Source organism: Geospiza fortis, unplaced genomic scaffold (assembly GCF_000277835.1).
Source record: "Geospiza fortis unplaced genomic scaffold, GeoFor_1.0 scaffold66, whole genome shotgun sequence".
NCBI classification, from domain to species: Eukaryota; Metazoa; Chordata; class Aves; order Passeriformes; family Thraupidae; genus Geospiza; species Geospiza fortis.
The window spans coordinates 3,268,606-3,283,686 of record NW_005054312.1 but is presented as its reverse complement, the minus strand read 5'-3'; the positions used below and the strand labels follow the sequence as shown (position 1 = coordinate 3,283,686).

The window sequence follows — 15,081 nt, the reverse complement described above, 5'->3', positions numbered from 1 at the left end:
TTCTCTGAAAATCAGGCAGCTTTTACTCACATATTTTATAGACTGGGGAGTCTAGATTTTGCAGTTCTGATTAGGAAATTTCATCAAGAATTTACAAATAACTTGTAAGTACACAGAGGCCTCAATAATAATAATAATAGTAGTAATAATAATAATAGTAATAATTGCATAATGAAGAGTAAACCACATAATTTTAGTTTGAATATGAGATCATTCTTTCACATTTGCAAGCACCTAGCAGAACAAAGTACTGCAACAAACTTCTATGAACCGCAGGAATGCAGAAAACACCCTAAATTCATACAGACAGTTTCCTCTTGTGCTAGTTAAGATTCAAACCAAGCTGAACATTACTATTTCCCTTTTACAACAAGTGTGAGGGATGCATAGAGAGAGAGGTGACATTAGTGAAACTATTCCTCGCCTGTTGCTCATGCTGCAGGAATTTGCAATCTCAGCTGCTGAAGTAGGCAAGGAATGATAAGATTGAGTCTTTCAATAGCTTCTGGATCATGGAATGATTAAGCTTGTAATTGCAAGAAGCCACTTAGGTCCTGACTGAGGAATGTGCAGCATCTTTATATAGTTCCTCAGAAAGGAATTTACAAGCTCCATTACTGAACTCTGCTTATCCTGAATGGGGCTTTTAACTCAATGGAAGAGCAAATGATATAGAAGCAAAACTAGATGTCAAGTGCAAGCAAAGATCAATTTTCAACATGACGTCTTAACAATTTAAAGAATTCCAAAAGCTAACACTGCTTTTGTAATATAATTTAAATATATTGACCAATACATATTTTAACACCAAATACAGAAAATGTGCAATAAGATAACTCAGCTTTGTGGGAGAAACCTGTGATTATTTTGTCTAATTTCACTCATCACAAATTTCTGTTGTAGTTTCTAGCAGCTGCATTCAACCAGATACATTAGATTCTCCTCAAGAATTTATACCTTTAACAGGTTTTATTTCAGAAAGGCAGAAATACCATCTGAAAATGTCATCTAACACATATTCTCCTCTACCACTCTGTGTAGAAAACACATTTCTCACTCACTTTCATTTCACATAGTTCACACATACTTTGAAATTCTAGTATTTCAGGAATAGGTTTTCAGCTGATGCTTGTGACTCTAAGCCAGATTATTTAGGGAATGTTGCTGGCAATTGAAATTATTTTGGTAATTTGAACATTATTTTACGGTAAACCTTACCTCCATTTTTTCTGACAATAAGGAAATAATAATGGCTCTTCTATCTTCTAATACTAATTTTTATTCTTATTAGAGATACAACAGTACTTAGCAGCTACCTACTAACAATTTAATGCTGTACAAAGACAACAGGAACACAGTCTCTGCCTGAAAACACTCATAAAATAAAAGCCCAGCAAAGAGATCAAAAGTTCAACAAGAGAGCAAAGGAAAAAATTATTAGTGCAATAGATAGAAACCCTGGTAGTAGCTTAGCCATTTCTTGGGGTTTGCATAGGAGAGTATGAAAAAGACTTGAATCATAATAGTAAACTTGTTTGATGATGTATGTTAGAAGGACATTGCTTCAAAGCAGGTCAGTAAGTAAAGGAGAAAGCATGAAGGTGCTTGTATCAAGATTTAATAAATGGCAGCAGAATGAAGGCAGAATACTAGTTTTGTTATTTTATTTAGGTGACTATTACAGAAAATTAGTTTTGGAACTCAAATTATTTTATTCTAGTTTAATTTGGCGCAAAGCAAATGTATTTTTTTTTCTTCATCCTCCTGATTGAAAGACCTACCAGTAAATTTTCAAAATGCAATCTGATCACAGATCTCCAAACAGAGGTTTTTATTACTGACCAGTTAAGCTGAAACTTGCGTAACATATACAGTGTATGGCTGATGTTACATCTTCAGGTGTTTCAAGAGTTTTAGAGGATACAAGTTCTGGTAGCTGCAGCCTTAACCACCAAAAAGTTTCTGCAAGATAACTGCAGACCACATACAGCTGTTTCCTCTTCTGCCTGGGGTAAAATCTGCTGGTTTATGTTACTCAGAAATTATGTGAGTGTGTTTGCATTATGGAAGCTAGAAGTGATTAGGAAGGCCTGGGTTATGAGAGGTGAAGTGTTGAAAAATGGGTTAGTGCAAAGTGGCCCTAGGCTCATTTTCTTTTATTAGCTTCACAACCCTCTTCTCTCCCTTCATTAAATCCCCACAGCAACACCAACTCCATCCCCAATAAACACACAGAGCACCTTCAACACTTTCTGTCTTCATCAGCACTGGAAACTCACATGGCTCTCTGCTCTCTCCAGAAGTGCCATGGTGTGCCAGTGCTAATGTCACTTTTCTCTCCCCCTGTGTGGCTGGGTTAGAACATACCAGGAATCAGAGAGGTAACACAGTGAGCAGCAGAGGACATCAGGTGGGCCAGCCCTATGGCTCATGGGCACCTGGAGTCTGGATAAACACAGGACAGCGGCTGAGATCTGTCAGTGGCTGACAGACACATTCCACAACATCACACAAGAGGTGTCACAGTCATTGGGTTTTCCACTGCCTCATGGTGGTGGTTATATTCAGGAGTGTTTAGTGTATGGGATGGATATATAGAACTCAGAGTGCGTATCTGGGTAGAAGCCAAACATTGTAGTGAGAGAGATTGTCACATGGGGAATGTGTTTCTGATAAAAGCAGGCAGAAGTGTGGTTCTCGGGACAGACCAGAAGTTTTGGATGGTGGTGTTTAGGAGTATTCCTAATGAGGAAATATCTGAATTACATTGGTGTAACTGCATTAGAAAAAACCTCTGGTCAACTTGGATTTATTTACACGTTACTTAAAGTAGCAGCCACAATGAAGGGCTGGGGAATAACTGAACTCTTTAACCTCTTAAGCAGCCCCTTTTCTTCCCCAAAAGGAAAAAATATGGTATTCTCTTCGCATGCTTGTTCAGCAATCTCTCTTCTGCAGCAAAGTAATTTCCTGTAAAATCTCCAGCCCTACATCTTTAGCTTTCCTTTGCAAAAAGAGCAGTGAAAGATGAAAGAAAAGCTGGATAGAGAGAAGCCACTCCGGACACTGCCCCTGACTGAATCGCAAGTACAGGAAAAATACTCATTTAAAACCTGAGTCTCCTTTACCAGTGAAAAAGTGTGTACACGGCAGCTGTTCTTGTGGGCCTTTGTTCTCATGGGAGATTTTGGGCTTTTCCAATTCTGTACTTACCAGAAATATTCACAATTATTTTAAGTTGGAACTAAAGTGTCTTTTGGCAGGAAAGATGGGAGGGAATAAAAGGAGTCTTACATATAAACTTCTGCACATGTGTTTAGATTTCCTAAAGCCAGAAATGTTATGTAGTGGTAGAGATTTCTCACTGTCTTCTCACCAAAAATTTTGTTCTTGTTGAGTCATCTACAAAGCAAATTTAAGAAACCTAATCACTTTACAGGGCATGCAGCAGATCAGAGAGTTACTTCCAAGTACGCGTGCCATGAAACCCCGACATTGTAGGCTGGAACCTTTACAAATCACTTTGCTGTTAGGTAATTAATATATTTATAGATTCTTTTGTGCTTAAATAGAAGAGTGACGATAATAGCACTCAAAGACTGAAAACATGACCTGTCTCCCCACTGTGCAGCAGCCTAACCATCTTCACAGGTCTTTGGATCCTGCATGCCCAGCCTGCTGTACAGTAACTCTCCTGCCATTATTCAGGATACACTGCACCAATGCACAGCCTGCTGTGTTATTTACAGAAGTGCAGGACGGTATCTAAAGGTGTGCAGCTGGTAACAGGCAGCACGCTGTAGGACACTACAGTACCAAGTCCTATATTCTACAAAGCACTAAATTTTTAAGGAACTATTGCACCAGATTAGAAAAAATCTCAATTATAAACATGCAGGAACATTCCACTCCCAGGGGAAATTTTCCACACTTTTAACAGGGAAGGAAAGCATGCAGAAGAATAAAACAGGAGGTTTTTCAAGGCTTTTCTAGGCTCATTGAAAACTAAAATTATGTTTTCATCAGAAATATAAAATGGGGAGGGGGGAAGAAAAATAAATTGAAAATATGTAATTTTGGTTTTTATATAATGAAGAAAAGCAAAATTCAATCTTTACTAAAGTCTAGAAGTGTTTGTAGTTCATATTTTAACTGATGCTTAAGAAGCTTCAAATCCTTTGCAAAACAATGCAAGAAGCATGAATTGTGTTATGGCTAAAGACCAAAGGCCATCAGATGAAATCTTTGCAGATGTAACTCCACTAAGGTCAACTAAATCATGCAGTCTGAAGACATGCTACAGGAGTAGAGATTTTCTAAAAATAATAGATGGTATTTTTAATAATATACCATTTACATGAACTTAAGCACCTGTTTGAACATGAATATAAGCTTTTTCTCCTGAAACATTTTCATGCCATGTTTCTTTCATTTTTATAAAGCAGAACTAAAAGTTCAAAGCTAATTATAACCATTGTTGTGTTGTATGGAAGAGTTCCTGTGACTGCCAGAGGAGTAGAGCCATAGACAATTTGCCACAGAGGTGGCTGATAAAATTAGATGTGATGAAATTACTAGTATTTCATAAAATGTAGTTATACAAGGGTGAGTCAATAGAAAGATGACAGAATGATGCACAAAAAGACATGCAGTGTATGAATCAGAATGTTAATTGCTGGTACTTTTACACATCAACATAGCTCGTGGCAATTAGCAAATGATAACAAATTTCATTAAGACAAAAAACCACGAACTTGAAATGAAAAACTTGGTTCAAAATAAAGATGAAGAAAAATAAATAAATAAATCAGGTTAAAGAAATTAGTAAAACAAGTTACTTTACTAAAACCTAGTCTTAAGAGAGATCAGGATACTCACGGATCAAAATCATAATACATCATTTGTTTACAGTTCTCTATCTGCTGTGCCACTTTGATTGCATATGAAGTAAAACATCATTTGGTTTACACTGGTTCACCCTATATATTAATAATGTCATTAATTCTCCTTATAAACTTCCTAAGTGTTTCTTCACACATTGAGGAAATATTTAAATCTACACCTTGAAAGTAATTGTTGTAGGGTGTCATGTAGGCAAGTACTTAAACTTTTAATGCTGAAGTAAACTTCTGAATACAAACAACTATTTATATCCTTATAGCTGGAATGAAATTACAATACAAACAACAATTTATATCCTTATAGCTGGAATGAAAGGGTCATCATAGGAATGTGAATTCCTTTCCACTAAAGCCTTCATCAGTCAAAACAGAAGGACTAAAGATGAACCATTAATTCCTTGTGGTCTATTAGGGCACAGGCTACTGCACAAACTGCAGTGTTGTTGAAGAACAGATCCTGATCCTCTGTAACAACTGTATTAAGCAGCTGTTAGGACAAAATTAATAATTCTAGATGAAAGTGCATGGCAAATTAATGTAGACAGCTAGATATGTAAGAATACATTCCATGCCATCTTGTCATCGACCAAAACATTCACTTATGAAAAAACAGAGTTCAATATGGGGAAAAAGAAAGAGGAAGAGAGAAAGTTAGGTGATTTTGCTATCCATTTCACTTTATTTCATGACAATGTGGAGGAGATAAGATATCCCAATGAGACACAGAACCTGATAAACTCAAAGACAATTCCACAACTTCTCTGGGGAAAGTGTTGTAATTTATAACTTGCATGGGCAGGTGGGAGAGAAAGGAGACAGCTGCTGCAGCCACAACAGCTGACTACACCAGATATGCCACAACTGCAAAACAGATTTTAGTGAGCCCTCTCTCTTTTTTTAGTTTCTGCATTTACCAAGAAGCCAAAGACAACAGAGGTGACAGCCGGAAACACAGCTGTGTTTGAAGCAGAGACAGAAAAATCTGGCATCAAGGTGAAATGGCAGAGAGCTGGCACAGAAATTACTGACAGTGAAAAATATGTCATCAAGACAGAAGGCAACAAGCATTCTCTCACAATCAATAATGTAGGAAAAGAAGATGATGTGACATATGCTGTAATAGCTGGAAGTTCCAAGGTCAAATTTGAACTCAAGGTCAAGGAACCAGGTACATAATTTCCTATGCAATTCTGGTTTAATCAGTATTTCCAGTCCCACATGCAACTTTCACAGATAAAGCCCATGGAAATTAGCCTATGTTAACACTGTAAAGTTTCTCTACCAGCAATACATGTTTTGCCCAACTATTTGAAGCTGCTAATTCATATTAAGCTGAGGAATACATTTCCAGTGGCTAAGACATCTCTTTCCAGGTGTCAGAAGTCCACAGAGAAGAGATAATAGGGGAAATGTCAATGTACATCTTCAGAATTCTGTCAAGATTTTACATTTAACTACTGAAAAGCAAAGCAAAGCAAATCTAATCTAACCCTCACCCTGAACTAAACTGAGATGCCTGATCTTAGGACAGGAATTTTCTTATAATTATTTAATTTCAATACAAAATTGTAGCAATTGACAAAATACAAGTTATACTGTAATGTTTCTAGAAGCTCATACATTCCCCAAAATTGTCTCAAAATCTCCTTCTACCAAAAATGCATATTTCAAGAGGGGCTTGAATATGAAGAGTAACCTTTGTATTATTGTGTACCTCCCATTATTACTACCTTTGTACACATTAAAAGACCAGTTACATGGAAGTTTCAAAAAATTTCCCAGGCTTTTCCTGGGAATAAATTTAGAGTCAAACTCCCTGGAATTTTCTCATGAAAAGTATCTGAAGACGCTTAGGATAGATGAAATCACTCATTTCTTGAAACATTTTGACCTTCCAGATCCCTTTTTCCCCTCCAAAATTGTATCCATTTACCACTTCTGGTGTTTGACTTTTTGCTTTTCAACATGGTGAAAAGCCTCAAACTCAGATTGTTTATATCACTTCCTTTTCTTTGCTATCACTGTTCTAGCAACATGATGGGACCTTGTGAGGCCTTCTGGTCAGCTGAAAATAAATGGAGGAATATTTAAAATGCTCCGAGATGTCCTGTTCCACATGCAAAGACAGGGCATGACGGATTATGTGTAAGGGAAAATTCTGGTATGGATTAGGACAACTTGACAGATGTCAGAGCATGCAGAAATATGGTCCTGCTGACTATCTCATCCTGAAAGCAAACTGGGCCATATTGTACTCATCATATTTTCCTCATTGTCTTTCAGGTTAGTTCCATGCAGAGGCTGCTATAGGCAGAATACTTGCAAATAATGCTATGGAGCATAGTGGAGTATGTAATGTCACAGAGTAACTGGATTGTCCATTATTGTTTGGAAGCGGCTCCACTACCTACAGAGAAAAAATATCTTTCTGCAACTGATCTATTTCAAGAAATTCTACCTCCCTCCATCTGCTCCAGTTGCTCACTCCTACTCCATTTTCAGACAATTCTGTCTTCTTCATTGTGCCAAATGCATTTGCCTAAGTTGTCTCTGAGGTCATGGTTTAATTGAGAGGATACAAACTTCCATAAGCCAGGGGAAGACATTACGGATGGATTTTTAAAACACTTTCTCCATATTGCTTACTAGCAGTGTTTAGAGCTTTTTCCAAGCTCCACACAATGGGCTTGGTAACATTACATTCCAACAGCATCATTAAACAAAATCTCCTGAATAAGCAAACTGTTTACAAATGTAATAATTACATCATTTTCATTACTTTTTCTGTTTAGAAACTGACATCTTTGTGTTTGCTTGTCCAAGAGCTTTGGTAGTAACTTTAGTTTACTGACATTTGCAACAAATAATAGCATTATTCATTGCCTGACAAGTTTATACACATCAAGACTATAGAATTTTAAAAACCAGGCATCAGTTCTTTCTGAGCTCATCAAAAGAAAAAACCTCATCATCCAGCTTCAGTGAGCCCCTTCTGCTTCCAGCACATCCTCTAAGCTCTAGGAAACAACAGCTAATTTCTCTGCATTTCCTAAAATATATTAAAGGCTGTTCTTTTGCAAAATTTCTTCAAAAGGAAAGAGGAAATAGACTTTCTCTAATCTTGGCTTACATTCATTTCCAGAAAAGAGTGAGACAGTCACTCCTGCAGAAGCTGCTCCAGCCCCAGCTGCCTCAGAGTCACCTGCTCCACTAGCAGAAAGCAGCCAAAACACAGAAGGTAATAGAGAATTAACATTGACATCAAGTCTGGTTTATTTGCAGAAGGGAAGAACATCCACAGGGACTCCTTAATGTGAGATTGGGACAGTAGGTGAAAGCAGATCATAAAGAATAAGGCATCTCAGAGGCAGAAGAAATCTACTGAGAAATTTTTAAATTAAGTAGTTTATATGTAGTTTGATGCCAAAAAAATCTAAATAGTAATTATGATGTTTATTTCAGTTTCATCTGCTGAGACACACCCAGAAGAACCTGTGGACCCCATTGGGCTCTTTGTGGCACGACCACAGGATGGAGAAGTTACTGTTGGTGAGTGCATGTTGGTCAAGTGAAGTTTGTAAACTCTACCTGTTGCTTGACTATCATTAGCTCTCCAAGTACAGGGCGACAGCAGTGATACAACAGATAAACATAATTCATAATCTTTAATCTGCTTCTCCTACCAGGTGGAAACATCACATTCACTGCCAAAGTAGCAGGTGAGAGCCTGCTGAAGAAGCCATCAGTGAAATGGTTCAAAGGAAAGTGGATGGACCTGGGAAGCAAAGTGGGGAAACATCTCCAGCTACATGACAGTTATGATCGAAATACCAAGGTACAATTGGCAGAATAGAGTTCTCAGTCTTCTAGGTGCTAATCTTTAATCTGAGGACAATAAAAACTAAAATTGGAGTGGTTTGATGTTAAGGTGGCCAAAGCCACACACAAGGCTACACTTATCCATAGAAGTCTGTGTTTTGACCACACAGACAAGAGACAAACTCTACATACTCTTGCAAACCTTATCTGTGGTGAAATGAGAAAACATCTGGAGGACTGGGGGAGTAGTTTTGCACTTTCTACTGCAGTATTTCCTTCATCTTCCTTCAAGAAACTTGGTATATTTAAGAGAAAACAATCAGACAGCTATTTAAGCATAGTCTATCTGGGTCTTAATAGGTCAATCATTCTGCTATTAGTGCTGGAATTCGTTGCTCCCTTGCATTGTCTAGACTGCTTTAAGTAGCTGAGTAAGACCCATTTTTTACCAGAAATTTGTCCAAAGGTACCTGAGCAGGAACAAGAGTCTGTACCACGACTTTGCTTCCTCTGTGGTACATGAACCACTACCACCCTCTCCTGGACGAAACTGGACAGACTGGCTCACATGAGCCACTCCTTTTCCTGAATTTTGGCATCTTCTGCATACGTTCTGGGAAGAGGCTAAAACTGCTTAGTGAAAGCATTACTCCTGTTTCCAGTGCACATGGAATTAGTGTATGCCCCAGCACAGTTTGCTAATACACCTTTTTAGCCTCAAGAATACCTGTACTGACAGCACTCTTCAGCTGTTTCTACTGAATTGGGAATTATAGATAATTTTTTGTTACAGTAATGAGTTGGACACTCACAAGGTTCTTAGTTCTAAAAGGACACAAGGACATAGTTAATCCTTTGTCTATTTCTCTCCATGTATTCCCTCTCTCAGGTTTCACCATTTCATTTTCTAATTTAATTATTGTATCATTGGCGTCTCTTCTAGGTGTACACCTTTGAAATGGAAATCATAGAAGCAAACATGACTTTTGCAGGAGGGTACAGGTGTGAGGTGTCTACCAAGGACAAGTTTGATAGCTCTAATTTCAGCCTGACAGTCAACGGTAAAGTGAATTCCTTCCATCTCTTTTTTTTCTTCCTGCCCCTGTATTTTTTTCTCTGTCCACCAACAATTCTTTCTGGTACATAATGGTTACTAGACAAGCACAAATCTGAAGTATAGACCTGAAGATCTAGAGAGGAGAATGGAATTGACATCATTAGAAATACCACTTGGTTGTCACTCTGGTCAGAGTACTGCAATGCTCTTAAAGAAAGCACACACAAAGATGCAAAACTGCCCACTTTTCTCTGGCTTTATTCTGATTTCAGATTCATTCTTTCATTAAGTTCAATTCCACTAGAATAGAAGATAAGTTCATTCTTATTTTGGCAAAAGTTCAGTACTAAAAATGTCTATTTGAAAAAGATAGATTTAGACAGGTGACACTATTGTCAATTCCTTTTTCCTTCCTATATAAATAAATTCAACTCATACAGAAGCACCTTGTGAGATAAAATTGCTTTAAGAGCAGATGACTCATTTTACTTAATGCATGGTGCCACCCTCACAAGTGCTATACTGAAAAGTTTATAAAAATTAAAAAGGAAGTACATTTCAACATCAATTTGGCCTTGACTGTGGAAAAGTTTAAGTAAAAGAGTATAAGCATGGACTGACTGAAAGAACTGAATGTTTGGACCATTTCTGGTTTCAGCAATTCTGTTGAAGGGGCTGCAACACTAACTTCTGTCCAGCTACCACTGAACCTAATGTAAAGACAAAAGTTTATTAAGTTATTTGATCAGCAGTGTTAATTTTTGTAGTTTCACTAGATAAGACTCATAAGACTTAGGAGCAGCAACTGCAAACAGTTTTTCTCCCAGCAGTAGCAGCACACCAATTTATACTGAGAATGTAATAAAATTCTCCCTATGAAACATCCTCAATTAGGTTTCTGTACCTCTCTACATAGTTCCAGGAATTATCTCTGCTGTCAGAGGACAGATTATAATTTATTATTAATAATAGTATTCAGTTGATGTCCAGTCATATTCTCATTAGGGTTTAAATACCCTGTGAAGACACTATTGAAATTAAAATTTTGCAGCAGGAGAACTGACAAGCAAGAGATAAGATAGTCCATCAGGCTCCAGGTTATTATGAAACATGAGTTAATCACAATTTACAATATAAGAATTTCTTTCTAAAAATGTCAGAAAGGAAAACTTTAAAAATAGCTGCGTATTTTTACATTTTGTTGACTTGCTTTCCCATTGTTCTTCATTACTTTTTGTCACATCAGAAGCGCCTGTAAGTGGAGACTTGGACATCCGAGCTGCCTTCCGCCGCACGTGAGTACACACAGCAGAAACCTGTCTAGATCAGGCTACACATCCTTGTGGAACTCATCACTTTCCCAGATAAAACTAGCTAAAAGCAAAGCTGTTGGACAAACAAACACAAAGATACAGATGTCTACTAAGAAAATGTTTCTACTATTAATATACTATACAACTCCTGGAAATCACCTAAGAGAGTTTGGACTTTGTACTGGTGTAATAATTATGCTTGCCTTCAATTAGGAAATCCATAATGTGTATAATTGTAACAAGAACTTCAGCACCTTTTTCCAGGCCTGTAAAGAGCATTCCAGATATAGACCAATAGAGATGGAAGAGATACTGTGTGATGTTGGTCTTGATTTTGTCTGGCTTACATGTATCTTAGTACAAAGATTTGCATTTGCCAAACGAGCAGAGTGGAGTTCGGTGTGAGCTCTGTAAGCAGCATAAGACTGAGAACATTCCTGCAAGCATTTTGATTGTATCTGTTTCCATGTTCTATACCTATATTAGCTGAATGAAATAAATGACATTGTGAATGGTGAAAACTCAGGTATATGTAGTCTTAGATGATGTTGAAAAGGCAAATGTTGCCCCATCTTTAATACTTTCTGATGTCTCTCTTAATGGAATAATGTTCCCTTCTATTAGTGAGATTCACAAAATTGGTTGGATTTTTTCTAGTGTTAGACATTAATATGTGCTCCCTTTTTCCTTCATGCAATAATAAATAAGTTTCTATTTTAGTTTTTATATGTATTTTTGAAAAGTTTTGGTCTTGCTAGACCAAGAATATTTTGACATCTCTTTCTCTATAGGACAGAAATCATCCATGGCAACTCTTCGATTATTTCTCTATAAGTCCTATTTTTATATGAGAAATTTTCTAACATTTATCCCAAAGAATTAAACAAGGCTAGCAGAATTTGTCTACAGTTAAGTCCATCTGTAGGTAGCTCACCAGCCTCACTGTAAAATGGTGGCCACTCGGTACCTAAGTGCATTGTGTTATTTCACTGCAGTGAAACAAGAGTTTCTCTTCTTGTTAACACAATTAAAAGAATTCCAAATCAGTTTGAAGGGAGTGCAGTGTGAGCAGCTTCAGGCTGTTCAGATTGTCAGTTTCTCCTGCAAGAATGAAGCCAGATTTTGGATTGAACTGTTTAAATCTGAAGCTTTGTCTTTGATACCCTCACTCAGGAGCCTAGCAGGAGGGGGGAGACGGATGACTTCAGCCTTTCTCAGGTAGTCACTGACTGTGTCAGCAGACAAAGTTAAGTCTTACAATGAACTGTCTCTCTCTGCTTAGGAAAAGAAAAAAAACAAGCCCAATAATTAAGATGCAGCTTAAATTTCAAATAAATCACCGTTTATAATGTGTAGTATTTATATGAGATTAATACATATGAATATGAATAATGTAAGACAAAAAAAGAAAAATTAAAAAGACAAAACATAAGAATATAAAAGTATAGATAAAAACAGATAAATAAAAGAGTAGTTTGGTAGTTCAGTGAGAGGCAGATTCATCTAAAGAAAACATGCATGTGTTTGGCAAGTGACATCTTCTCACCCTTGTCAGAAGAAAAAAAGTAACTTTAAATTATATGCATGTCTGCCCTCTCTGTTTTACATGTTTTCCTCTCTACTGAGCACATTTTGACTAAAATTGCTGTTGCTCACAGAAATGTATCAACACAACTGAAAATCTGTTGTTTCTTGGCACACTCCTTATCATATCATCATTAAATGTTTCACTCCATGCCTTTTGCTCCTAATGTTTTCTACTATAGCAAGAACAGGAGTTCTGAGATTAGACTTAACTATATGCATGTTAAAGCAATTATTAGGGTCTTATTCTTCAAAAAAGCTAAACCTTGATTGCTGATCTTTCCTGAATCTTTAACTACCACTTGTGAAACAATAAGGCGAATAGTTATTCTGCTAGCTGTAGACCTGCTTTACTGAATATTTGATCACAGGAAATCCTTTCCAAAACTGGGATTACCATAGTTATTTTTATGTACATTTTATGCCTGCAAACACATAAATTCTTGTGAAAGTAGGGCCAAAACCACGCTTCTCTGTTTGAGCCTGATACCCAGGAAATTATCCTTTCCAGTACTGTACTATTCTGAAAGTAATCCAAGATGTAAAGCCAGTATTTTCTTAAAGAAAAGATCTCTTCTCATAGCATATTTCTAACTACACCGACTCTCAATTGTTATTTAACCTTATATTGTCCAGCAGCACAAAAACTTTGCACTTGTATCTGTTTCATTTTTTTAACAGTACTGTTAAAATGCCCATCATTTTTCTGTTGAGGCTGTTTTCTTATTTCTAAAAATTCTTGTTCCTGCAATACTGAGTTTTCCCAACACTTTGATTTACATTCCAAAGATGGACTGGTTTTTTCTGAAGCAACTAGGACTGTGTGAGGACAGAGGCAGCATTATGGTCTATAACTACCACCAGTACAACTGGAAAGAAATATTCTGCTTATGAAACAATAATTAAATGCAAGGTGTTGCTTCTGGAAGAATATTAATGCTGTGGTGTGGAATCACCAGATTCTTTCACTCAAGACAACAGAGATGTTAAAGAGCAGCTGGTCATTGATGATAGTAGACTGGCTGCGATGAGGAAAATACATTTGGGATTTCTAAATCCTGTCTGAATGCAAAAGCCTTTTTTTAGGAATTAAATCTAATGAAGTGATTTTAGTGACTTTATGGTGTTTCCAGAGTAGGTCAGTATTACAAATGTTCAGAAGCACAGCTAAAACCCACGGGATTCAGAACACCAAAAATAACATTGTGCATTCCATCTGAGTTCACCATGTGCACTGGGCAGGACTACACATCAAAAAACTCCTGCCTGGGGCTCCTTGTTTTCACAGACCAACTCCCCACAACATTGCTTGTCATGATGCTTGTTGAGCAAAGGCATATTGAACTGAAAGGCAGATCACAGAATTCCTCCTTCAACTCTCCCAGGCACCAATGATGTGGCACTTTTTTTTCCAGTGTAATGAATTCTGGTAACACAAACAGCCTCAAGAAACAATTACAGCTGGGATAATGCTAAGGATAGAACCAGTGATTTTAGATTGTGAGGCATTCCACACAAAGCTTGATTAAATACTGCCCCAACTGTAAACAATATCCACAGTCCTGAAAGACAGAGGAAAGAGGGAAGCTTCTGCAACACCTCTGTGATAATGAATACATTCCAAATCAATATGATGACAAAATTAATACCCTGTACCACTTCATGCACAATTGGCACAGAAAAAATACAATTTCATAACATTTATTTTTAAACCTAAATGCAAATTAATATGAACACAGAGCCTACTTAAGTCACTTTCCATGTCAATGCACATTCTAATTAATTATAAACCCATCTACTACTCCCCTACAAAAATATGTCATCTATATTATGTTATAGTCTCACAAGCTATTCTCATTTCCTTCTGAAACTAATTATGGCTTTCTATTACTGTACAGTACTGAAGGACATGATGATGGGGCAGAGTTTAATTTCAGCTCCCTACTGAAAAAAAGGTGAGTAAAAAGAATCCATAGACTTAGAGAAATAAGGCTTCTGTTGAACAACTCTGAAACACCAGAACTGGAATAAGTGCAAGTTTCACAAACTCAGAACCCTTGTCATTTTCCTAAAGTAGCTCTGAATGGAAAAAGCATGACAGGTAATTATGGCTACTTCCAGAACCACACAGCATTTGCTGCATTTCTGCTAGGTTTATACAGGAGAAAAAAAAAAGGGGGGGGGGGGAAGTGGGGGTGGCGGGGGGGGGGGGAAGTCTTTCCCAAGATGGAAAAGGCCAGGACTTGAGTGATTACATATTTCCAGCAGCTCTTTTCATGGGGGAAAGGGGGGATTAAAAATACCTATTTATAATGCTGCCTTATTAAGAACCAAGATTTTTTATTAGATACCTAAATATAACTATTACACTGTTTAACTATTATTATCTATTATATAGATATTCTTT

The 15,081-nt window shown here is 37.1% G+C and overlaps 1 protein-coding gene across 2 annotated transcripts in view; it reads left to right on the top strand.

Annotated features, from left to right (window-relative positions):
* MYBPC3 (myosin binding protein C3) overlaps positions 1 to 15,081 on the top strand; it is a 61,091-nt gene that overhangs the window by 3,148 nt on the left and 42,862 nt on the right. Inside the window, exons 2-9 of one of the 2 annotated variants that reach the window (XM_005419457.3) lie at positions 5,803 to 6,069; positions 8,044 to 8,139; positions 8,364 to 8,450; positions 8,588 to 8,736; positions 9,664 to 9,781; positions 11,024 to 11,072; positions 12,264 to 12,308; positions 14,573 to 14,629. In XM_005419457.3, the coding sequence (XP_005419514.1) occupies positions 5,803 to 6,069; positions 8,044 to 8,139; positions 8,364 to 8,450; positions 8,588 to 8,736; positions 9,664 to 9,781; positions 11,024 to 11,072; positions 12,264 to 12,308; positions 14,573 to 14,629 (868 nt within the window). The remainder of the gene's footprint in view (positions 1 to 5,802; positions 6,070 to 8,043; positions 8,140 to 8,363; positions 8,451 to 8,587; positions 8,737 to 9,663; positions 9,782 to 11,023; positions 11,073 to 12,263; positions 12,309 to 14,572; positions 14,630 to 15,081) is intronic. The other variant, XM_005419458.2, reaches the window with a different exon arrangement.